Source organism: Protobothrops mucrosquamatus, unplaced genomic scaffold (assembly GCF_001527695.2).
Source record: "Protobothrops mucrosquamatus isolate PMUCROS unplaced genomic scaffold, P.Mucros_1.0 scaffold6, whole genome shotgun sequence".
Classification (NCBI taxonomy): domain Eukaryota; kingdom Metazoa; phylum Chordata; class Lepidosauria; order Squamata; family Viperidae; genus Protobothrops; species Protobothrops mucrosquamatus.
This window is the reverse complement of record NW_015386393.1, coordinates 2,626,762-2,650,113: the sequence shown is the minus strand read 5'-3', so window position 1 is coordinate 2,650,113 and position 23,352 is coordinate 2,626,762. Positions and strand designations below refer to the sequence as shown.

General features: G+C 39.4%; 2 protein-coding genes across 2 annotated transcripts in view; both read left to right on the top strand.

The window, feature by feature from the left end:
• The first annotated feature begins 149 nt into the window (after nt 1-149).
• On the top strand, nt 150-13,196 carry HAUS8 (HAUS augmin like complex subunit 8). The gene is made up of 11 exons (XM_015810050.1): nt 150-230; nt 305-354; nt 599-654; nt 1,318-1,414; nt 2,462-2,545; nt 3,151-3,221; nt 3,968-4,042; nt 4,151-4,309; nt 7,897-8,038; nt 11,326-11,467; nt 12,756-13,196. The coding sequence occupies exons 1-11, from the start codon at nt 205-207 to the stop codon at nt 12,874-12,876; spliced, it is 1,023 nt and encodes a 340-aa protein (XP_015665536.1). The 5' UTR covers nt 150-204; the 3' UTR covers nt 12,877-13,196.
• Nucleotides 13,197-15,918: 2,722 nt separating this feature from the next.
• The window catches only part of MYO9B (myosin IXB), an 82,764-nt gene continuing 75,330 nt past the window's right edge, over nt 15,919-23,352 (top strand). Inside the window, exon 1 of the mRNA XM_029282968.1 lies at nt 15,919-15,935. The gene's annotated coding sequence lies outside the window, so the exon portion shown is untranslated. The remainder of the gene's footprint in view (nt 15,936-23,352) is intronic.

Genomic DNA, 23,352 nt, shown 5'->3' with positions numbered 1-23,352 from the left:
GCCGGAAGTGAGAATTTTCCGCTACGAAATGAAGTGACAAGAGAAATGAATGAACCGAGACGCTCCCTGAAAGTGAGACGCTCTAGTTTCCGTGCTTCCGCCTTTCGGATGGCTCAGGCCGTCCCTTCCAACTGGGCTCCAGGGCGCATGCGCCGAAGCTTATTTGTTTGATGGGTGGGAAAGTCGTGAGTTTGTTCGACGGAAATGGCGGGAAAGGCGCCGCTCGGCGGGTAAGAGGGTGGAGAGAGGGATGGATAGTTTGGGTTTTGATTTTCCTTTCACCCAAGTTAATTTATCTTTCTAGGGAGCCTGGGACGACTGAGATGGAAACGGGTGCCCGACCGAAACAGAGAGGTGAGTAATGGCATCGGAGAGTAGATTTCATGGTCCAAAACCAGCAGCTGATCCACTGCACAAGCTGTCGGAGCTTAATATCAGAGCTTTGCACAGGAGTCTTTCTGTGGAGTCGAGTGCTTGGTCTCAGCATTGTTCCATAAAGAGTCGGGGAGTCTCTGGGAAAGCTGCTTGTCTCGTGGTTAATAATGATACGAATGTAAATTTGCTCTCATTGGTTCTCTTTCCATTTTTCCTCTGTCAGGGGGAAGAATTGTGCCTTCTCGTTACCTGCAGTATGATAAAAAAACAAGTGGAAAGGTGAGTCTAAACTTAGAAACACATTGCTCTATAGCAGTGATTTTTTTAAACTTGGCAATTTGAGATGTGTGGATTTCAACATCCCAAATTCTCCAGCCGGTATGAAAAACACTGTTCTATGGCTTTATGGAGAGTTACTTTAGTTTCTGGCCTGTCTGCTAATTTTTTTTAAATGAAAATTTCAAATTGCTGCTTTCTTTGTGTTAAGAAAGTAGTATTAATACCACTCTACAATGCCTTGGTAAGGCCACACTTGGAATACTGCATCCAGTTTTGGTCACCACGATGTAAAAAAGATGCTGAGACTCTAGAAAGAGTACAGAGAAGAGCAACAAAGATGATTAGGGGACTGGAGGTTAAAACATATAAGGACCGGTTGCTGGAATTGGGTATGTCTAGTTTAATGAAGAGAAGGACGAGGGGGGACATGATAGCAGTGTTCCAATATCTCAGGGGCTGCCACAAAGAAGAGGGAGTCAAGCTATTTTCCAAAGCGCCTGAAGGCAGGACAAGAAGCAACGGATGGAAACTAATCAAGGAGAGAAGCAACCTAGAACTAAGGAGAATATTATTATTATTATTATTATTATTATTATTCCCAAACAACAGCAATCAAATAAGACTGAATTGTTTAGTTTCAACATGAATGTATTTAACTGGCAGGGCACCTCAAGCACCAGCTTCTCCATTGGAAAAGGTCTAGGAAATGTTGGATCTCCAAAGAGACCTGTTCAGCTTCAAAAATTCAAGACTTCAATAGGTAAGTTTTCACTTTACACAATCCAGAAGTGTTCCCTGCATTTTTTTACCAAATGTCTACAGTTTGCACTTTCTAGAATCCAGGCAGCTGTGGAATATTCAGAGAAACCATCTGAAGAACATTTAGCTACCCTGTGGTCCTTCAGCCATGGATATAGGTTCAGAATTCTATTGCAGAGTTGGCTATATAGGAAAGCTTGTCTGCCGTTATTACTATTGTAACTGAAGAAATATGGGGAAAGCTCCTGATGGCAACGTTTTGGCAACAGTACAAGATGAACATAATATTCCACCTAGTAAGGGTTTATATAAAATCCCAAAATTCATTTTTGAACATATTTGAAAATTGTTCATTTGGACATTGGATTCTCTTTCTTTAGGCTTCTAGCCTGCAGAGATTCTCTTTTTGTCCTGGATGCATTTAGTAAGGGCCTGTTCAACCTATGAACTGCTCTACACCTTTCCTTGGCCTCCTGGTTATCTTATCTCTGAGGAAGTACTCGCCTTTTAGGATTTAGATCAGTTTTGATTGTGGGCAGTAGGAGCTAATGTAAAACTTCATTGCAATGTATGGTAGCTTTTAGAGAGGAATATTGTGGGGACTGTATCTAATTCCGCAATCCTTACTTGAAACATCACTCTATGACATCATTTCAGTGGAACTTCTTTTAAAGCTTAATTCCAGGATTTTTTTAACGAAAGGTACTAATAACATTTATAATTCCTTCTGAGCCCCTTGAAATGTATACGTTAATAGCAGTAGGCTTTAAAATAGTCTAAACCCTATTAAAACAGATGCTAATGGATATATGTGCCTGAAAGAGAAAGACAGAATATGGGGGTATGTGTGAAAAAGTATTAAAAGTCATCTGGTGTACAGGGTGTCAATGTCCACTTGAATCAATAGTCATTCCACTGCTAGGATACAAACCCAACTTTCTTTGAGTGAGTTCAACTCTTTGGTCAAAAATAGGTTCCTTACCTCGAGCTAATTAAAATAATTGGAATCCCAAAGGAAAAACCTCTTCTTCACTCTTTTTTTCTGCAGAAAGTACACCTAGTATATTACATTCAACCTTTCTGGATAGCCATGAGAGTACTCGACCTGAATTGGAGGTTTCAGCTATTAATGGTATGTGCGCTACTTGAATGTAAGTTTAGTAGCAATAAAATAGGCTTATGATTTTATTCCAAAAATTATACAAAAATCTATTTTTAAATTGAATTACAAGCACTCAAGATTACATATTTTAATGCCACATCAAGATTTTTTAAACAGAATGAGTCGATCAAATCCAAATGAGCTGTTTGGATCAATTAATATTTGCTTTTGTTATTTAGCCACCGCTATCTAACATGACTTTGCATCCCTGAGTTTTGCCTTTAATTACAATTGGCAATATGGATCCAGTTCATATCCTTTATTTGCATCTCCATCTTCGTGCTTTCAGAGAAAAGATTTGATGGTTCCTATTCCTTTTTAATCAAGGTTAGGAGAAAGGATTTCTGTAAACAGAGCTTACTGTACAGAATGGAACATCAGTGTTTGTTGGCATTCCCTCTATGTTGTTAAAATGCCAAAGAAGCAGTTTATTATATGTCATTTTTGTTTTCAACATTTTTTAAAACAAAATTTTCTACCCATAGATTCTAAGTAAGTACCTGAAAAATATTAGGATATAAGTAACCGATCTCTTTCCTTTACCTAACTGTCTTTGATTGCCTTTTTACTTTCAGAAAAAAGCCGCTATAAAACACCAGTTTCAAAGCTCCATATAAAAGGCACTTCCAAAAAAAAGCTGGTCTTGGTAAGTAAAGCAACTTAATTGTGGGCTACAAAGTGAACTTTGAATAAGTAATTCTGAGCAATAGGGATTGTGTTCTGAGACCTCCTGTGGCATCTTTTGATACTGGAATAAGATGAATTATTTCCTGGGCCTGAGCTCTCATATACCAATTTCCACTGTGTTTGTGATAATGGCAGACATTATCTCCTTTAGCGTCCTTTCTAGAGATGCCTTCAGTTACTTGGTGCTATGTGAGGAATTTATTCAGCGTAATTCATGAGGAGAAATAGGGCTATAGTAAGTTATATTGGCCACTAACCTAGATGCTTAACTGGATTTGGACTATTGTAGAGCACTCTGTATGGGAGCTGCCTTGAAAACCATTTGGAAGACCAGAAAGCAGCAGCAAAGGGCAATTATGTTCATACTACAATATCCCTATTGTAATACCTCTGTTTTGTTATTTTCATAATCACATTAACTGCAAGGATGATTATTCAGTATCTCTAATAAGAAATTTTGAGGGAGGGATATTTGAACCCAGAATGGGCAATTATATGCTACATTAGGTGACCCAACAGATAAGAGAAACAGCTGGATTCTTGGGCTAAAACTTCATTTGCTAATCTTCCTAATCCTGAAGAATCAGTAATGACATATCTACCATGGGGTTGACCTGAGTTTCCTTCTCTGGAGCCATTGGAAAATAATTGTGTGACCACTTTTTGGTCTACCCACTTCAAACAATATCTCTGTTTCTTTATTAGACATCCTCTGATTCAGATGATCTGATTGGGATGCTGGACTCTCAGATGCTGCTGTTAACTTATGCCTCCATAAAGGTAATAACTCAACTGCCCAAATACAAGATGTCCTTAAAGAAAAATTAAACGCATGTTTTGGAAACAGTTTGAAATAGTTTTGAATCTAGAGACGCTCTATTGTAACAGATGGAGAAGAACCTTGTCCATCTGGAGGGGAAAGCTGAAAGAAACTTGTTAATGCTCTGTGAGGAAGCGGGGAAACTACAGAAGAATGTACATGAAAAGAAGCTTAAACTGCAGCATCTGAAGAAAGAGACGGAGCTCTTTGAAGCATTAGAGAAACAGGTTTGCTTAGTTTTATATAATATATGTTGAATAGATTGAAAACACCAAAATTAATGTAAAATGCCTACCAAATATCTACCGATGGCTTCCTAAGCAAAGCTTGGATTTGGAAAGTATATAAAGCTTTCCTAATTAAATGACTTTTCTATAAATGGATAGATAATACATTGTTATTACATTGTATTTCAGGCATAATGAATACAGGTGCCTCCCCTTTTTTCTATTCTGGACTTCTGTCAATTCATATTATTTAGGTTTCTTTCATTATTTTTGAGGGCTTTTACTAACTTGCTAATAGCTAAATTGCTTTATCCACATTAAAATTAATATAGGGGGTAACCTTGCTTACCAAATCTAATAGGTATCAGAAATTCTGTCATTAAGTGACATGTCATAAATTGGAAAATAGGTTGATTGCACTGCTTAGCGTTAACAGTTCTGTTTGCTGTCATTAAGCAAGGGCCTCACCTGACTGAGTTATGACTTCCTGCTGGCTTCCCCATTGACTTTGCTTGTCAGAAGTAAGTGGGGAAAGTTGCAAATCAAAATCATGTGACCATGGGATGCTGCAACTGCCGTAACTACAAGGACTGGTTATAACCACCATCGTTCAATACTGTTGTAAGTTCTGTTGCTAAACAACGGTACTTTAAATGAAAACCATCTGTAGAGATTAAATCTAGAACAAAACTAAGAAACAGACTTGTAAGAAAATAGAGCAGAAGTAAAAAAAAAATGACTAAGAATAGTTGAAGAATAGGATTGATTTTTAGTAACTGGGGGTCTTTGTGCTGATCTCCAAATGTGAGGAGAGAAAAAATGGTAACACTTCAAAACTCTGGTCTGATAGTCCATGGCTTCTGTAAGCAAGCTGAGTTGTGGTGTGGGCCCAAGGAGATGCAGCCAGTTATTGTGTTTATAAACCATCTTTGCACAAAAGATGGAAATTGTTTGTTTGCAGAAGAGATGGAAATCCACATACCTTACCACAGAAACTAACAGTAATAAAATACATTATAAAATGTATCAATAGGGAATCCAGTTTTACAAATAACAGTTGAAAGAGATGAAAAAGAAATGTTTTGCCTAAGAAAAAATGTTACTTCAAACATTTTGCCCAGGTTTGAAATAAATGCAGGGTACCATGCCAAAGTTGGGGCAATCATGTTCTCCTTTGTTTCCGAAGGCTAAATGTGAACCTGTAGATGAAACCTGAATAAAACACATTTTTGGCAAAACATCGAATGTAGTGCAATCTTTGGAGACTTCTAGATGTGCCAAATTTCAGTTCCCATCCTACTTTATCAATAGGGACAAGACCATGGCACTAAGCATGGCTGGCTCAGGAATTCTGGGAGTTGAAGTCCACGAGTCATAAAAGAGCCAAGGTTGCCTACTCCTGCCCTAAGCCAATTTTATTAGTCTCTAGATCCTAACATCCAGAATTTATGCATATTTCTGAATCAATCTTTTTGGGATGGTTTGGTTTTCCTTCCCAGTACTCTTTCAGGCACTTCACATTAGCAAAAATACAATACATTAGATGTATAATCCTGAATTTTGTCCCTAATTAGTTTTAAGAATAATTGAAAGAGCAGAGTGTATAGGAACATGGTCCAAAATGCAGGTATAAGAACTGTTGACCACTCATGCTTCTCACCTGTTGAGATTAAAAAACTGATGTTAGGAATGTTGTAAAAGAGAAAGTTGAAAGATGGCAGAATCTTCTTGGATGAGAAGAGAAACGTCTTCAAAGAGAAAAAAGAAAGTCCAGTTGCCTCCTGAAAAAGCATCTTTGGGACAACCTTGGCCTGGATGACTGAGAATCTCCATAATGAAGAATTGGGTTATCCAATTTTGGCCCTTATACTTATTATTCAATGTGCTGAACTATGATCAGCAATTTTTAATACATTTTATCTAGATCAGGGGTGTCAAACTCGCAATGTCACGCGACGTGTTGTGACTTTTTTCCCATTGCCAGCAATGGACTGGGCGCGGTTTCGCTATGATGCATCCTGCCCACAGGCCAGCAGTTTGACACCCCTGATCTAGATATTGTTACCATTTTACTCCTTATTTAAATGGGAGACACTGGATCAACTTGTTTTCTTTTGATCTCTGGAATAATATCTTCAGATAACAATATTCCATAATATCTTCATCAGAATTAATGTTTTTATCATTTTGATCTTTTAATCTTCTCTGTCATGCTACGGTCATCTGTGATAGTCTGTTTTCCTGTTCAAGCGCAATCCTTTCATTAGTCATGTTGGTATATGAACAATCATTCTAGTATGATTTTTTTTCATTAAGCTGGCCCTTAGTCATGTAATAAATAAATACTTAAGTGTTACTTTCTGTTCAAATATAGATACAATAGTCCCTTTGGTTTAATTAAGTTCCACTTTTTTGTCTTTTAATAGATATATCTCAACTAATTAGGAAGTTTGAAATTTAATATTTCTGGAGAAGGCATCAAACTGGGGAAAGCTGTCCTAGTGATAGGTGCTATTTAAAAATGGAACAACTATCTGGGAGATAGAATTCTTGTTTACCATAGATATTCATTTAGAAACTTAATAGTCCTCAAAGTTGTTGAGCCAGGATTGTTAAAGGAACATTTTACATTATCAGTGGTAGATTCAGCTAAATGACCTTGGTTCTACCTCTGGGTTTATGACTATTTCAAGCCAATGCAATGATTAAACAGGAAGTGTTTCCCTAGGAGAATTCAAAACACTACATATCATAGCTATTACGAAAACTAGTATCATTCACCCAGTTAGTAGGGAGACGTTCTTGCTGCTGAAGTAATAAGCAAGGTACCTTTTCCCTGCTATAGTCTTCAGCCAACAACAGCAATTGGACTGGAATTTCCATCACTAACATTTGCAGTCATAAAAGTGTGCTGCTATTGCTTAGCACGGCAACCCCTGCAGGGTTGGGTAGGGTATATGAGAGTGTGAGGTGTGTGAGAGATGTGTGTTAGGGAGGATGCACAAAGATGCAAAAGTATGTGGAAGAGGCCCTAGTCAAGAAAGGTGCATGAGGATGTGCACAAGAGGTAGGGGTTGGGGAGAATGTGCCAGGGTATGTGTGAGAGGATCAGGAAGTTGCAAGGGAAGCATGGTGAGGGTCAGGGAAGGTGTACAAGTGGCTGGCATCGCAGAAGCACAGAGGAACTGGAGGAAGGGTGGGGAAGACTTATCTCAGTAATTTGCAACCTTCCCTGCTGGCTTCCCCAGAAAGTCTATAGGGAAGCCATCAGGGAAGGTTGCAGAGGGTTATCATATTTCAGGACACTGCAACTGGTTGTTAGGTGTGAACCAATTGCCAAATGCCTAAATTGCAATCATGGGGTGGGGCAGGATAGTCAGAACTCCGAGGACTGAGCATAACCACCATTCATTCAGCATCATCGTAACTTCAAATGGTCATAGGTCAAAGAATTACCTACACAGTTGCAGTGACATTTATTGCTAAAAAATATTGTGGGGAACTATGCACAGTTCTCAGATCGTTTGCCTCCGGTGACTAATCATAATCTCTCTCTTTTTCCCCTGCTCCACACACTTGGTTTCCAGCTTGAAATACTTGAACCTGTTTCTGAACAATGTCCACAGTTTAGGGAGGACTATAAGCACTTTGCCACTGCCCTGGACACAACTAGGCATGAACTGCCCATGAAGGACATCTACACAGAAGAAGACATGGGACAATATCTAGGTACAGAAATGTCATCATGATATTATCAATCAGATGGCCAATCTTTGGCTTATGAATTAGCCTTAACAGCTGACTATGGTCTGTTAGGAAATGTTTTTGTGTTCGAGAATTTTTTGAATGGGTCCTGTATATATATGAATTCATGTGCATCTTGAATTCTATTACTGATGACTTAGAATATTTTATTACTAAGATAGTAGTGAACCTCATGCTAACAGAAGTTTTGAACCCGTTGACAATCCAATATTGTAAAAAAAAAGACATGAAACTTTGTAAAAGTTATACAACATTATACAGCCCATGAAAATCTTACTTATAAGCTAAGATAACCTTTATTGTCATTTTTATACTGTGGGCACAATGGCACACATCAAAAATGAAATTTAGTTGCCCGCTCTCAAAGTGAAACACATACATGACACACTTAAACATATTATGAACATATGTATAGACCCACATCCCTACATATGCGTAGCAAATAAATATTAAATATTGTCCATCTTGAATATATAACGAAAGGAGGAAGCTTGAGTTAATGGTTAATGCTGTATGGAATGAAACTCTGGCTGAATCTGGATGTTCTGCTTCGGATACCATGAAGCCTCCTCTCAGAAGGTAACAAGGAAAACAGGTCGTGAAGAGGATGGGTAGTGTCCCAGATAATCTTACGGACCCTGTTCAAGCAGCGCTTCTGTGCTATGTCCTGGATGGGAGGGAGGGAACTGCCAATGATCTTTTCGGCCATTCTCACCACTCTCTGCACCGCCTTCCTGTCTGAAGCAGTGATGCATACGTCATTCTGTTTCCACTAGTCAATACAGAGAGATTTTTGTGGTGGTAAGCCCACCTTGAAAATTCCCTGTCTTTTGACATCTCAGTAGATATTGCTTATGAATTTTCAAATAACTGAAATCGCACCTTTCAAGGTAGCTATATATATAATTATATGCCCACTTATATGAATGATACGAAACAACTTTATTCTGAATTAGGTTATTTTTATCTTGTTTGTAGATTTGGCAACATACAGGTAGTCTTTGACTTAATGACCACAATTGAGTCCAACATTTCTGTTGCTAGGTGAGACATTTGTTAAGTGAGTTTTGCCCCATTTTACAATCTTTTTTGCCACAGTTGTTAAATGAATCACTGCAGTTAAGTTAGTAACACTGCTGTGAATCTGGCTTCCCCACTGACTTTGTCAGTAGTTTGCAAAAGATGATGACATGGCCTCAGGATACTGCAGCCATCATAAATTTGAGTTAGTTGCTAAGTGTCTGAATTTTGGTAATGTGACCATGGGGATGCTGCAGTGGTCGGGTGAAAAATTGTTATAAGTCATTTCTTTCAGTGCTGTTGTAACTTCGAACAGTCACTAAATGAATTGTTGCAAGTTAAGGACTACCTGTACTGGGCTAAAACAGCTTGTAGCTTATGGCTCAGTGTATTATGTGAAAGCCAGTATGGTTAATTTATAATTTGGAATACTATGGTCTTAGCAATTAGATTAATTTAGATAACTATGGTTAATTAATTCAAGTGTTAATGTGAATATGAATATACAAAGTAGTTCTTAGTAGTTTACGTTCAATTCTTAACTTGTATTTTTAACTGGTGCTGCCTCTTAAAAGACACTGTCTGGAGCCTTTTGCTTGCAAAAATGCTCAATAGCAAATGTGTTTGTGTTACAGAGCCTTTCCAGTGATGGCTCCTTTATAGTAATTTTTTTTTCACTTCAGGAGCCCCTGTTCAAATTTATTTTATCTGCTTCTTTTAGTCAGGAAATCAGTAATGCTACCTATTGAGTTGGAGTGCATTGTAGTGCAGCCTGGCAGGGGTGGGGTGGGGTGGGAAACTGAGCAGTGCAAAAAGCAGCGCGCAGAGCCTCCAGGAGCTGCAGGGATCCGTGCACGCCCTTTGCCGTCATCCTCCTGCAACACGCAGTCTCTCCCTGTAAGCAATCTGGCTCACCCAGGGTCAGCTGGCTGTCGCAGTAGGCTCATCCCGCATGTGTGGCGAAGCTGGAGGATGGGGACGGGCCACGCCTCCCGCGATGGCCAACCTGACCCCGGGCGAGCCGGATTGCTTCAGCTGCGAGGAGCCTGGCCTAAGGTTTCCATCACCCAGGCTTCCTGAAGCTGATGGGAACTGTGGCCTGCCACAGCTGAACAGTTTAGCCCAGGGGTAGGCAACCTTGGCTCTTTTATGACTCATGGACTTCAACTCCCAGAATTCCTGAGCCAGCATGGCTCAGCTTGGAAACCTCTCCCTTTCCCTTCAGCATGGCTGGCTCAGGAATTCTGGGAGTTGAAGTCCATGAGTCATAAAAGAGCCAAGGTTGCCTATCCCTGGTTTAGCCGAGCCGCAAAATTGAACTCACAGTGGTGGCACCGGCAGCAGATAAGGCGGGGGAAGGCACATGATTCGGCCTGCCAAAAAATTACGGTGGGACGGAGTGGGCAGGGTCATAGGTAGGGCTCACTTTTGGGGTAGGGCTCATATTAGCCCAAACCCCCCAAAATAAGCTAGGTCTTATTTTATGGCTAGGTCGTATTTTCGGGGAAACATGGTATTATAGGCAGTCCTTGACTTACAACTTTAGAGCTACAATGAAGCCCCAAAAAGGTACTTATGAACACAGATTGGAAGTTCTGACTGCTGGGGTGGACCAGTTATGTATTCACAACTTGACTGCTCGACAACCGGCTTGCATTTACAGCCATTTGCCGTGGCCCATGGTCACATGACAGTGATTTATGTTTTTGTTGGAAACCAATGTTTATTTCCCGTTTCCAGCAAAAAAAAAAAATGCCCATTGCACACAACTGTCAGAAATATGTGTAAAATTGGGTTGGTCATGTGATGACCTATTAACAACCAGCACAAGTTACTCTAATTATAAACATACGTCAAGGACTACCTTTACTACTTTTACTCCGATATATCTTCTACTATTAAAATAATGACAAGAAAAGATTGTAGTTTTGTTATAGATAACAAAACTTTTGTTTGACTTCTTTTTGCCCTCTGTTTGAAATCTGGGATAAAAATGTAATAATTATTTTTTTTCTCATTCTATTCTTACATATTCAGTAGTATAGATATTTTACAGAGTTATTTTTAATGGCCTGAAAGAAAAAAAATACTTACTGGATTACATGGAGGCCAGTCTTATTGAGTCGGAAAGTCATCCTTCATAAGCTTGTTTAAACTAAGCATCCAGGTTTATCGTCACTATTATATATTGTATGAGCTAATAGCTGCATCTTTTGACTTTTACGAGACAGCTGAGTTGCAGAAAAGCTTGGTTATGGCTCAGAATGTTTTGAATGAAGCTCTGCTACAAAACTTTGAAGAAAATGCCAAAGCGCTGAATGTCATGAAGGAACTAGAGGAAGTGTCTTTGAAGCTGGATGCAGAGCTGCCAAGGTACTTACAAAGGTGTAAGAACAAACTATGCACTTTTCAGTTGCGGAATATATCCATGCATTGATGATCACATGGTGCTAACATAGCTTGTTTCATAAATCCCATCTTTTTTATTGAGAGTAGAAATGTTTGAAGAACAAGACCACTTCTATTTAGACTTTTCCCATTATAGTAGGTCCCTATTATGTATTTACTGCCGTAGTTTCTGTTGAAACACACCTTTTTGTTAAGGTAAGTTAGAATGATCCTTCAACTGACTGAAGTGAAAATTTAGGTTGAAGCAATTACAAATTCAGGTAAGCAGTAATCCAAAATAGTACTGGTGGTTATTAGAAGATTGGCTAGTCAGGCTCCTTCACTTGCTCTCCTTCCACTGGCCTCCTAAACCTCTACAGCAGGGGTCCTCAACCTTGGCAACTTTAAGACTTGTGGACTTCAACTCCCAGAATTCCTCAGCCAGCTTTGCTGGCTGAGGAATTCTGGGAATTGAAGTCCACAAGTCTTAAAGTTGCCAAGGTTGAGGACCCCTGCTCTACAGCTTAGCCATGGCCTCCCCTCAGTTCATCGTCCTTACGAGATGCTTTCACAGGGGAATGCATTTGAAACTCTGGCAGAAGATGATGTGCTCATAAAATGACTGACAGGGCCGATTTGCCTATACGTGAAATGGTCGCCAGGGTGGGCATAGTAAGTTACAAAATGCCCATGTACTGGAAGATAATCTATCCCCCGTGATGCCTGTCCCTATCCTAAGAGGACTTTTGTGTGTATTGAAGTCAGCACAAAACCAATACATTTAATATAATTCATGCTTTGTTTTGCATCAAGCCACATTCCTATTTAACTTGTAAATTAAAGTTTATTTCTAAAAAGATGAGGCAAAGGCGCCTGGGGAGCCTAGCTATAGTATCTAGGATTTAATGGTGCCCCTAGGCACTGTACTGCCTGAACCTGGACTAAATGAAATTTAAATCAGTTCAAACAGCCGTGCTATTAATGTTTTAATTACTTTCACAGGTTCTTTTGAGGAAATTAGAAGTCTGTTCATATAATTGCTTCAACTATATAATTGATTATGTTTTAGTGGGGGTTTTGTATGGGGGTACTTTTAGAGCAGGCCTGTTATTTAATTTGATTTTAGAACAGAAACTCGTGTATATTTATCGTGGTTTTTATTATCGCCTGTTCACCGCCCTGAGTCCCGTAAGGGAGATAGGGCGGTATATAAATTCAATAAATAAATAAATAACTAGTTTCCCCCCCCCCCCTTCTCATCTTTCCCCCACAGGACCTTTGCACATATTGTGGATTTGTCTGCTGATGTGAGCAAGGAGGCCTCACTCCATTATCAGAAAATGTGTGAAGACACCCTGGGTCTGGAGACCATGAAGCAATTGTACTTTAGTTAGATCCAATCTTTAGCTCTTGGTGTCACTGAAACAGGAAGCTGGTCCTTCTGTACTTTCATTGAAAGATTGAAATAGGTCACACCACTTGGAGTAACATTTTCTACTCATTTGTTACAATTGCTTGAGAGAGGAGGAGATTTTAAGGAAAACCCTAATTGTTTGACATGAACAATTGGAAAGGTGCACAGAAAAAAAGGAGGGACAAAATGTGCTTTCTTTCCCTCATCCTTCTTGGTGCCATTTGACCTAATGGAAACAAGGATGTATTTGCACTTTGAGATTCTTTCACTTTTGTATTAAAACAATTTTCTCACTGCAAATCTGGTTACAGTAGTCTTTATTGGAATAGGTTACTTCTCGCCCTGCCTGCAGGGATATTTTACAAATATGCAGGGATATTTTAGAAATGCTAGTTTTTGAAGGAATGTTTTTGAAAATAACTTGACAAATGAACTACACCTTGCCTGTAGTAGAGTTTGCCACAGTCTTCAACATGAATAATCAAAACTCAAAAGATGATCATAGGCCAAGCATGAGTAATAGTCTGGGGTGTATTTCTTGACTGATGATAGTTGTCCCTAAAAGGCAGTTGTTCCTAAAAGGCAGAAACTATCCTTCACTTGAATATCTTATTTGTCAATTCTGAGGGTGGTATATGTTGTCATTTGTTTTGTCTTCTTTATGTTTATTCTTAGTTTTATTTATTCACTGTGCTTCTTGAATTTCACTCCTGGAACTTGCAGAACATTTGCATTTTTACTTACCATAGTTGTGTCATCAGAATAGCAGTTATTTTTCTCTAATTTTAAAAACATCATCCTACTTTTCTATTCCAGCTCCTTCAATATATATTCAGCATGTAGGTTGAATAAATGAGCGAATATACAGTCTGTCCTTTCTCTTTTGCCAATCTGGAGCCAGTCTGTTTCACTATATTCTTCCTGGACTGTGGCTTCCTATCCTAGGTACTATTTTCATGTGCAGACAATGAAATGTTCTGGGATTCTCATTTTCCTAAGCCCATTCCACAGCTTGACATGGGCTACACAAAGGCCTTTCTGTAATCAATAAAAATATTACCTTTTTTGTCTTCTTTGCCTTTCTCAATTATCCAGAGTTCATTAGCAATAATTTAACTTGTTACTCTGTTTAAAGAGTAGCTTGAGAATCTGGCATTTTTCTCGCTGTAGGGCTCTGATCATGGGCATTTTTTTGTTAGCCTCTGAAATTGAGAATTTTGTATGATAATTTGCACACTGTTCTTGGCATGTAGACTGAACTCTACTACTCTAGTCCCTCTATTTATCCTATCCCCTGAATTCTGACAAAACACACCTGTATATATGAAGTTATAGTATGCTTAAGAGAGAAAAAAAGTTATATTTTCTGCTTTGGACCATATAGAGAAAAAAAATCACAATAGCTAAAACAAGGATAAAACATGGGAATCAACAATTCCATGTGCTGATTGGCTTTATGGTTAATTTTTAGAATCTTACATAACTATTGTTCAGTGAATTGAACAGATCTCAAATATAGTTGTATGCTTGTTGGAGAACAATAGTATGTTTTCACATTTTAATATTAATTGCATTTATTTTCCATTTCATCTGGGAGTTCAAGGTGGCTTATACGGGTTCTCTCCTTTTAGAGTTAAAACCAGGCAAAAGTAGGTTAGGCTGCCAGATGACTGGCCAAAGTAATCCCGTAATCTCCATAGTTAAACAAGCAGTTGAACCCTGGTATCCCAACGCCAAACCCCTTAACTGTTATAATATGCTGTCTTGGTAACTAGAGATTTATGATCTGAAACTGGTTCTCCCAAATCAAACTATGGATGCAGGTAGCTCGGATCAACCCAAACGGAAAGAGAGGATTCAGAATAACAGAGTTGGAAGGGACCTTGGAAGTCTTCTAATCCAACCCCCGCTCAGGCAGGAAGCCTACCATTTTAGACAAATTTGTCTAATCTCTTAAAACAGTGTTTCTCAACCTTGACCATTTTAAGGCATGTGGACTTCAACTCCCAGAATTCCACAGCCAGCATTGCTGGCTGTGGAATTCTGGGAGTTGAAGTCCACATGCCTTAAAATGGTCAAGGTTGAGAAACACTGTCTTAAAAACTTCCAGTGTTGGAGCACCCACAACTTCTGGAGGCAAGCGGTCCCATTGATCTGTCAGGAAATTTCTGCTTAGTTCTAGCTTGCTTCTCTCTTTGATTAGTTTCCATCCATTGCTTCTTGTCCTGCCTTCAGGTGCTTTGGAGAATAGTTCATTGAGATTCCTTCATTCCCTCACGTTGGGAAAGATTGAAGGCAAAAGGAGAAGGGGACTGCATAGACGAGATGGTTAGGTAGTGTCACCGACGCAATGAACATGAATTTATGGGCAAGACTCCGGGAGACTTGAGGGGAGTGGGCGGGCTCCACTTGCTCGCTAAGAGTCGGATACAGTTTAGTGGCCGAACACAACAAAGCTCGAGCATCTCGGGCCCGCCAGAATTTCACTCCTGCCGCCTTCAGAGCCCTTTCTGGGGATCTGGAGACCAGGATTCCCAGCACGAAGGGACCGACTGAAGACGCCACACCAGGGGTAGGCAACCTTGGCTCTTTTATGACTCATGGACTTCAACTCCCAGAATTCCTGAGCCAGCTGTGCTGGCTCAGGAATTCTGGGAGTTGAAGTCCATGAGTCATCAAAGAGCCAAGGTTGCCTACCCCTGCGCCACACGAATCACTCCCGCCTCGACCCGCTTTTGGCAAGAGGGCGCTTGCGCTCTTCCGCTCCCAGGTCTTCGCCTTTCCTCCCCCCCCACCACCAACCACGCTTGCTGGGTGCGCGTGCGCCGGAGGAGGGGATTTTCTCTCTCTCTCTTTCTCTCTCTCTCCCCCTCCCCCCAACCAACCCGGAAGTGCCTCGCGCCGCCTCAGCTTGCGGTCAGGCAGGCAGGCAGGCGGGAGAAGGAGGCGGAGGCGGCTCCGTTGCCGAGGCTGGTTTGACTCAGGACGAGGGAGTCGCCAATTGGAGCCGCGGCCTGCCTTGGCCGCGTTCTGGTCCAGGTAAGGGTGAGGGAAAATAGGTCCGGGCGCTCTTTTTTTCGTGAGCTGAGGGGGGAGAGTGGGGGGGGGGAGGAAGAAGGTAGCGGGCGGTTGGGGAAAGCGGGGCGGGAGGGCTGCTCGCTGTGACAGGGAGGTAGCTTGAGAGGAGCTCTCCTAAAATGGGCGTGGGGGTGGGTGGGTGGGGAGTCTCTTCTTGTGGAGATGGGAGCTCGCGGGTATATGGGGTATGTTCAAGGGGCGTAATGGTACGGAGCCGGTCTCGAGCCCTGCAATGACAAGAGCTTTGAGATCGGGTTGATCCTAACGTAGCCCCGAGTCCCAGCGTTCACACGAGACACCTGAACCCCCAACTGGCGTGAAGTTGGATGAGGCGTTTGGCCGAAGTGAGATTTCGGCAGTTCATGGTGCGCGTGTGAATGCTGGGTTTGCGGGATCCTCTTAGCCAGAGTTAATTTAACCATTATTTTATCTAGTTGACACAATTTCCTGTGTTTCCTTTATACCCCGAGCCATTAACTCACCGCATCGACTGTGTTTTGTACAATACGGTAAGCTAAAATGTAGTTGCATGGTTTGTGGCGCAGTATCCCCCTACAGATAGTAGCAGAGAGAGAGAAATTGTCTAGGGGGGAGAATTGAGGTTGAAAAGAGCCATCCTGAGAACAAGGCTCTAGGCTGGGAAAAGTTTTCCTATCACCCATGCATTATAGATCGGAGGCAGAGATCCTTTGAGTTCTGGAGATGGCCTTTTCTGTGGCATTGGGGGAGATTAATAAAAAGTTTGAGTGGAAAGGAGAAGGGTGTTTTTAGTATACCCCCCCCCCCGGAGTTGAAGTAGCTGAGGGTTGTTTTTTTTCATGGTAAGTGAACAAAAGACTGAAGATGTGATGCATGTTTGAAATGCAGAGTTGATTGGGTTAGTAGGTGGGATTATGGATGAAAGGATTCTTGAAGGATGGGGTTGCTTAGAAGTGGCTTGGGCATAATGACTTTTTCTTGGGGTACCTTGGAGTCAGGGAAACATTAAAGGAGAAAAGCATTTAAAGTCTGAAGAGTTGTGACACTTCATATATTCTTGAGGGTGTGTTAAATGAGTGAGTTTGCTTTCCTGAATAGTTGAAATTTATGTGGAAGTGAGGAAGGATGCAGTTGAAGAAGGATGGGCTCAGAAATTTATTGATTGTGTGAGCATATAGGATCAGGAGATAATTTATCTGGGCCCTGCAAGTAAATATAAATGAAAGAGACTTTTGACAGAAAGTTACAGAGGTCATAAATCTTAGGGCAATATGTGGGTCAGGAAACTGTGTTTGATCTGTGGACTGTAAAGTAGGTTGTGTATGATGAACATATTGCTACACTTTTCAAGAATGAGGAGCATTTAAAACATTTTTTTAGTAATTGAAATAGGAGCCTGTGAAGTGAGCCTTACTGATACTGTTTTAGATAGAGAAAGAAAACTGAGAGTTAATATCTCCATCATTATCTAGCCTTCCATTTAATAGGTTTTTGGGACAACCACACAGTGGAAACAATAGAAGAATGAAGAGTTATATATTTAAAGTTTAAATTTGTTTTTTAGAGCCTGAATATTATTTGACGCACTGTTAAATACTTTTTTAGTGCACGTGTGCATCTTAACTTGGTAGAACTGTTAATGCCAAAGGGAACTAGTTTCTATAAATTCTTGATGGTTATTTAACTGAGAAATGTGCCCCACCCCTCTATGGAGCTTTCTACTTGTTTCCCTACAATTAAGAATATGGGTTAGTGGTTGAGCTCTTTTGCCCACTAGCCTCAAATTGTGCTTGACATACTCATATTTTGAAGAGCATTTCCAATTAGGACTCTATCTTCTTACATCAGTTTGCTTACCAGACACATTACTAATAAGACAGCCCATTTGGGAGTTTGACGTGTCTGGAGATTAGTTATAGTGGTAGCAGGAAACTTACAATAGTTGTGTCTGATTTTCTAGCAGATGTCAAAAAACTAATTAACACACCTTTTTAGAACTGGTTGTTTCTGTTCTTTGTGTTTAAAATTCATCTGACTGTGTTTAAAACACAGACTGGGGTTAAAACTGCTGTGAAGTTACATGTCCCAAGATTACATCACAGGGCAACTCTGCAGTTTCATGAAGTATAGAATGTTCACACCCATGTGGTTTGGACAGCTGTTGAGTTTTCATCTTTGCAGCTAGTTATTAATATTTTTTTAATATTTTTTTACTCATACAACCTATTGGGGTTCTAAAATAACCAGCCAAGTATTTAAATTTTCTTTATTAAAAAAAAGGCAACATTTTAAAGATGTTCTGCCTAATTAAAGTGATTGGCAGTGAAATCCATGATAAATACTTCTGTCCTCAGGGCAACAGTGCAGATAATTACATGAAATTTAGACTGCCATGATCAGAATTGGGTTTAAATCTGTATTATTCCTCCGCATCCAATTAGTTTCTCTATTCTAACTAATCACAACAGAGTTGGCTTGTAAGTAAAATGAATATTATTTGATCAGTACTAGTTTGAGGGCAAATATATGTTAATGCATTAAGCAGTGAAATGTGCATCTTTGCTGTTATACGTGTGAGGAAAAGTCAACGCAGGAACTATATGATCCAGCCAGAAGTGTGTGTTCATCTTATATGCACTTTTTTAAAAAAAGAAAGTCTTCGGTCTACTATTTAAGCACCTTCCCGGTTTCACTAAGTTTTTTCTTTTGGCTTTGAATTTCAGATACTGTTTTGTCTGCAGATAGAAGAACTTGAAGTAGGCCCCTCAATTTCTTATTTGGGGTCCTTTATTTCAAGTTCCTAGAGTAATCTGCCTGCCACCCAGCATTGCTTGTCGGCAGATGTTCTTGATAACTTCCTCTCTGTTCCAAATTGAGCCATGCGTTTCACACTGAGTCTCGAGGATGACTGGCTGACTAAACAAAGAGATCATTTTTCCCTCAGAGATTGACTCAGTTCTTTTTCTGTGTCAAGCAAATCAGCCCCCCAAATTAACATCTGCACCATGTTGGATTCTTGAGCTTAAGATATGACTGTCAGATTCCTGGATTTTGTTCAGCTCATGCCATGGAACCTAAAAAAAAATGCCCAAGCTGAAAGAAATGAAGCCAATTAAATGTTGCCTGATAAAAAAATGTAAAGGATAATGTCTGTGTGGCTGAAACTTTATGAAGGCTTGGTTTTCTGATAAGAAATGATTCATAAATGAGACTAACTGAGCAATCAGACGTATGAATAAACCTTTTGACTTGGATGTTTATGCACTTCATAACTATCCGTTTTTTATAAACTGTAATTGAACATTGATAGATGGTGAAGATTTGGGCTTAATGTTGGATGTATATTTAAGAGAATGCAACTCTTGGAATATATAAACAACAGTTTTGCGGTGCAAATCACTTTTGGAATCATTCCTTTATAAATGATTACTGTTGGATATCTGTTCAAAACTGTCTCTAGGATTGAACTCTCAACCAATCTAGCAGTTTTCCCTGTAAGTTGTAAACTGGAAGGAATGAAATGAGAGAGTTTTTAGTATAGTCTGTGGAAGGATTGAGAAGAGAGAAAGTTTTAGCCTGTTACAGAGGAAGATCAGCTACTTAACAGCCAGTCCTAAAGCATCTATTTAGGTTCCAAATTAAAAGAGGAAAGGAGTACTGTAGTTTGCTTAGTTCACTTCTGTCAAAGGATGAATTTTTTAGTGAAATGTGTAGAAGCCAAGCAGTTTTCAGGATATAATGCATATATATTTAAACTTAGCCTGGCCAGCTGTTGTGTCTAGGACAATGTTTCTCAACCTTGGCAATTTTTAAGTTGTGTGGATTTCAGCTCCCAGAATTTCCCAGACAGGCTGCTGGTCTAGAATAATAAACCTAGGATGCATTTCTATATCCATGTATATACAACATGATGTCCTTGGCATTGATGGAGCAAACAGATGCTCGATGTTTATTTCTGACTTCCCCTCAGTGGTGAAATGAAGTGTGGATAGGGAAGGATTTAATAGGACTCTTATAATTATTATGCAAGATTGTTCCATAGCCGTGAACAAATATTTTTACCTGTCCTGATTCTTCCACTACTCAGTTTTACTGTACAGGCTTTATTATTATAAGAGCAATAAGGAAAATGTTATTCAGATTATAATTATTTTGTATTCTTCTGCCAAATCTTCTCTTTCTGTACCCCCTATAGTAATGAAAAGCTATATTCCAACCTCTTTATGATTTTTCTGCAGCTTGGTCAGTTTTTTTAATAGTTTAACTATTTTCTCCCCTTACAATTCTGTCTGTCTGTCTGTCTGTCTACCTACCTACCTACCTACCTACCTACCTACCTACCTAACTGTATGATGTTGTAAGCCGCCAGAGTCAGCCTGCAGCGAGATGGGTGGCACACAAATGTAATAAATAAATTGTTAACTGTAATCTGCAGAAGTCTTTAATTTCTGCTAGGAATTGAGCCTGCATTAAGGTGCTGTATAAATGTAGGCCATACTGCCTTTTTTTTTTCTTCCTTCCTGCACTACTTTGTTATAATGTTAGCTTTCCCCTTTTAGCATTGGCATGATTCACTAGTTAAGCATGCAATTTAAAATTATGGGTTTATGTAGACCAAACCACTGCTTTGGATGGACTGGGGGGATATGCTCTACCATGTTTTGTTGTAGCCATAAGATATACAAGTTCTCTTCTCTATAAATTGTACATCTGCGAACTGAAAGAGGTTAGAACATGAGCCCACACAGGAATCGGTCTGGCATTGGATTTTAGTCTTTAAAATTGGTTTGCATGAAGAATGCAATAAAAATATACTGCAGAATATTTTCTAAGTCAGAAATACTTTTTTTTTTCTTTTTTCTCTTATAAGTTTATAGTTTGCCTTTGGCAGAAGAATTTTTGGAATTATCACATTTATTCTTATCCCACATACATATTCAGCCTTTTTTCTGAAGGAAAGATTCCACAGTTTCCCTTTGAGGTAGCGGTGTGAGTTAACTAAAAGAGAAGTAATCTTCCGTGTGTCATTTATTCCCTAGGAAATAAGAAAGACCTTTTTTGCCTTGAAAACTGACGTTTCCCTTTGGATATGCATAGACAGCTTGCTTAATTCTTAATTTTTCCTTAAATAGATCTGTTTAGCAGTCATGCTGCAGCCAGTTCATTCTGGCAAAGCTTATAGCCAGGAAACACAAAGCCTTTTCTGTTTTGATTTCTCTTTTCAGTTGCCAGTTTGGTAAATGAATTTATAGTAGGGTTCTTAATACTTTCCTGCAGTTGCACTTCTGATATACCCTTAACCTCAGATATAGAGGGACTCCGCTGTCTAACATCAGGATGAGAGACTGTTTGATCTGACAAGTGAGAGGAATACTATTTAGATGACAAATATTTCAGTTGTGATATAAGTATAATATATCATGACTTTCTGCCAAAACTGTTTCTGAAAGCGGCTATACAAAAATAAAATGTGTGTTTGTACACATGGAGTTAAAATCTAATTAAGAATGTAATAAAACAGATAGATCACCCAAGTACAGCTTTTGTTTAGATGGCCTGATTTGAAACATTTTGTGTCTCAATAGCAGGATAATGGAGAAAAAAGAATCTGATCTTGGCAAGAAATTTTAGAGCCTCCAAGTACTCACTTGAAAGACTAGTTTATGTTCTTACTAAATATGCCTCCATAATGGTGAGGCAGTGAAATGGGTGTCTTCCAAAGATTCTGGTCATATTTGTAAAGGAGAATGCACTATATTAAACAATGTGCAAGTCAAATTATGCCCAATAAGTGATACGTTGTAATGAAGCTTTAAAACAAGGGAATCAGATGTATCATATAATTAAGGGGTGTCAAAATGCTAGCCCATGGGCCGGACGTGTCACCAGGAAACCTCGCCCACCCCATTGCCGGCAATGGAGAAAAAGCTCCAATACGTCGCACGACGTCACGTGATGTCGCGAGTTTGACATGTTTGATATAATTGGTCATAACCAGAAAGCCCTAGAGAATATGCCACAGTAATCCAAGTATAAGTTAATTGAGACAGGTGCTGCCATGGCTACATCTGGCATTTTTAAGAAAAGATGCAGTTGGAATATTCACTTTATTTTTACAAAAGCTTTTCTGGTCACAGTGAAATGTGGACATCCCAGTTCAGGAATATACTTTAATTGTGTTTCAGAATACAGATAATCCTTGACTTACAACTGGTCACTTAGACACCATCCATAGTTGCAATGGACCCCCAAAGCTATTTATGAACCAGTTCTGATGGCTGCCCTCCCCAGGGTCATGTGAATGCATTTCAGACACTCAGCCATCTGCCCATATTTATGGCCATTTGCAATATTCCATGGTCACATGACTATGATTTAAATGTTTTGGCTAAAAATAGCAAAATAGTTTTTTGGCAAAAACACCCTATAGCAAATAATAGTTTTGTTTAATGACTATGGTGTACACTTTACAACCACCACAAAAACAATCATAAAAATGGCTCTACTCAAGTGACTCTCTTTATGATAATCACAATTTAAGAAAGTAATGGGCAGGTTCCATTACGGTTGTAAGTCAAGGATTACCTGTATTCAAAAGGAAGAATAATCCTAGATGATTGAATCTCTTCCTTGATTTTCCTTTGAACTCAGTAAAAACTATTTTCTTTTGACTAGATTACACTTTTTTTTGCCCTCATACTATCCATGAAATCGTAGTAGGATTTAAAATTCTGATATCAAGAAAAGATAGGGTTGGTGTATAGGCATTAATGGATGGGTGGGGTGAGGACAAATTATAACATGCCTGTCGCAACATCATCATGCAGATGATATAGTTATATACAGTAAGTGTGTCACGTATCATGATGCAATCATAACTACATCATTTATATAATATGTGAGTTTTTATTCTGAGTTCCTTGCGGCTTGTTATGTACACCTACAGTTAGATGTTGTCAGCATCTTGATAATACTAAACTTCAAAGCTCTAGATAACCTTTCCTAGTAGTTTCTCATACACACACACACACACACACTAAACAGCTTAGGGCAGAAGTGCTTTTGAGATGAAAAAAATATTTGAATAACTTTTGGTGCAAACCCTGCTTATAATATTGGTGGAATTAATTTGTTTAGCATATCTGTATATCAGTGGTTTTCATCCTTTTCAGTTACAGAATAAACAACTTTCTTATATGCTATTTTTGTAACATATTTAACGAGTCCTTCCCTTTTTATCTCTTACGCAGTTCCTCCCCCATCAGTTTTCTCCAGAAGATGATTCAGCCCTTGGGATAGGGATAACCAGTATTTAGGGAGGCTTTCTGAGTTAGTTTGCCTCCCCTATCCAAACATTTTTGACCTTCAGTTATGTTTTTTAATAGTCTGATTTGAAGCG

Coding starts and splice junctions, on each gene's coding strand:
- HAUS8 (XM_015810050.1), top strand. CDS start 205: ATGGCGGGAAAGGCGCCGCTCGGCGG. Junction 4,310..7,896: donor TTGAAGCATTAGAGAAACAG/GTTTGCTTAGTT, acceptor CTTGGTTTCCAG/CTTGAAATACTTGAACCTGT. Junction 8,039..11,325: donor AGACATGGGACAATATCTAG/GTACAGAAATGT, acceptor TTTACGAGACAG/CTGAGTTGCAGAAAAGCTTG.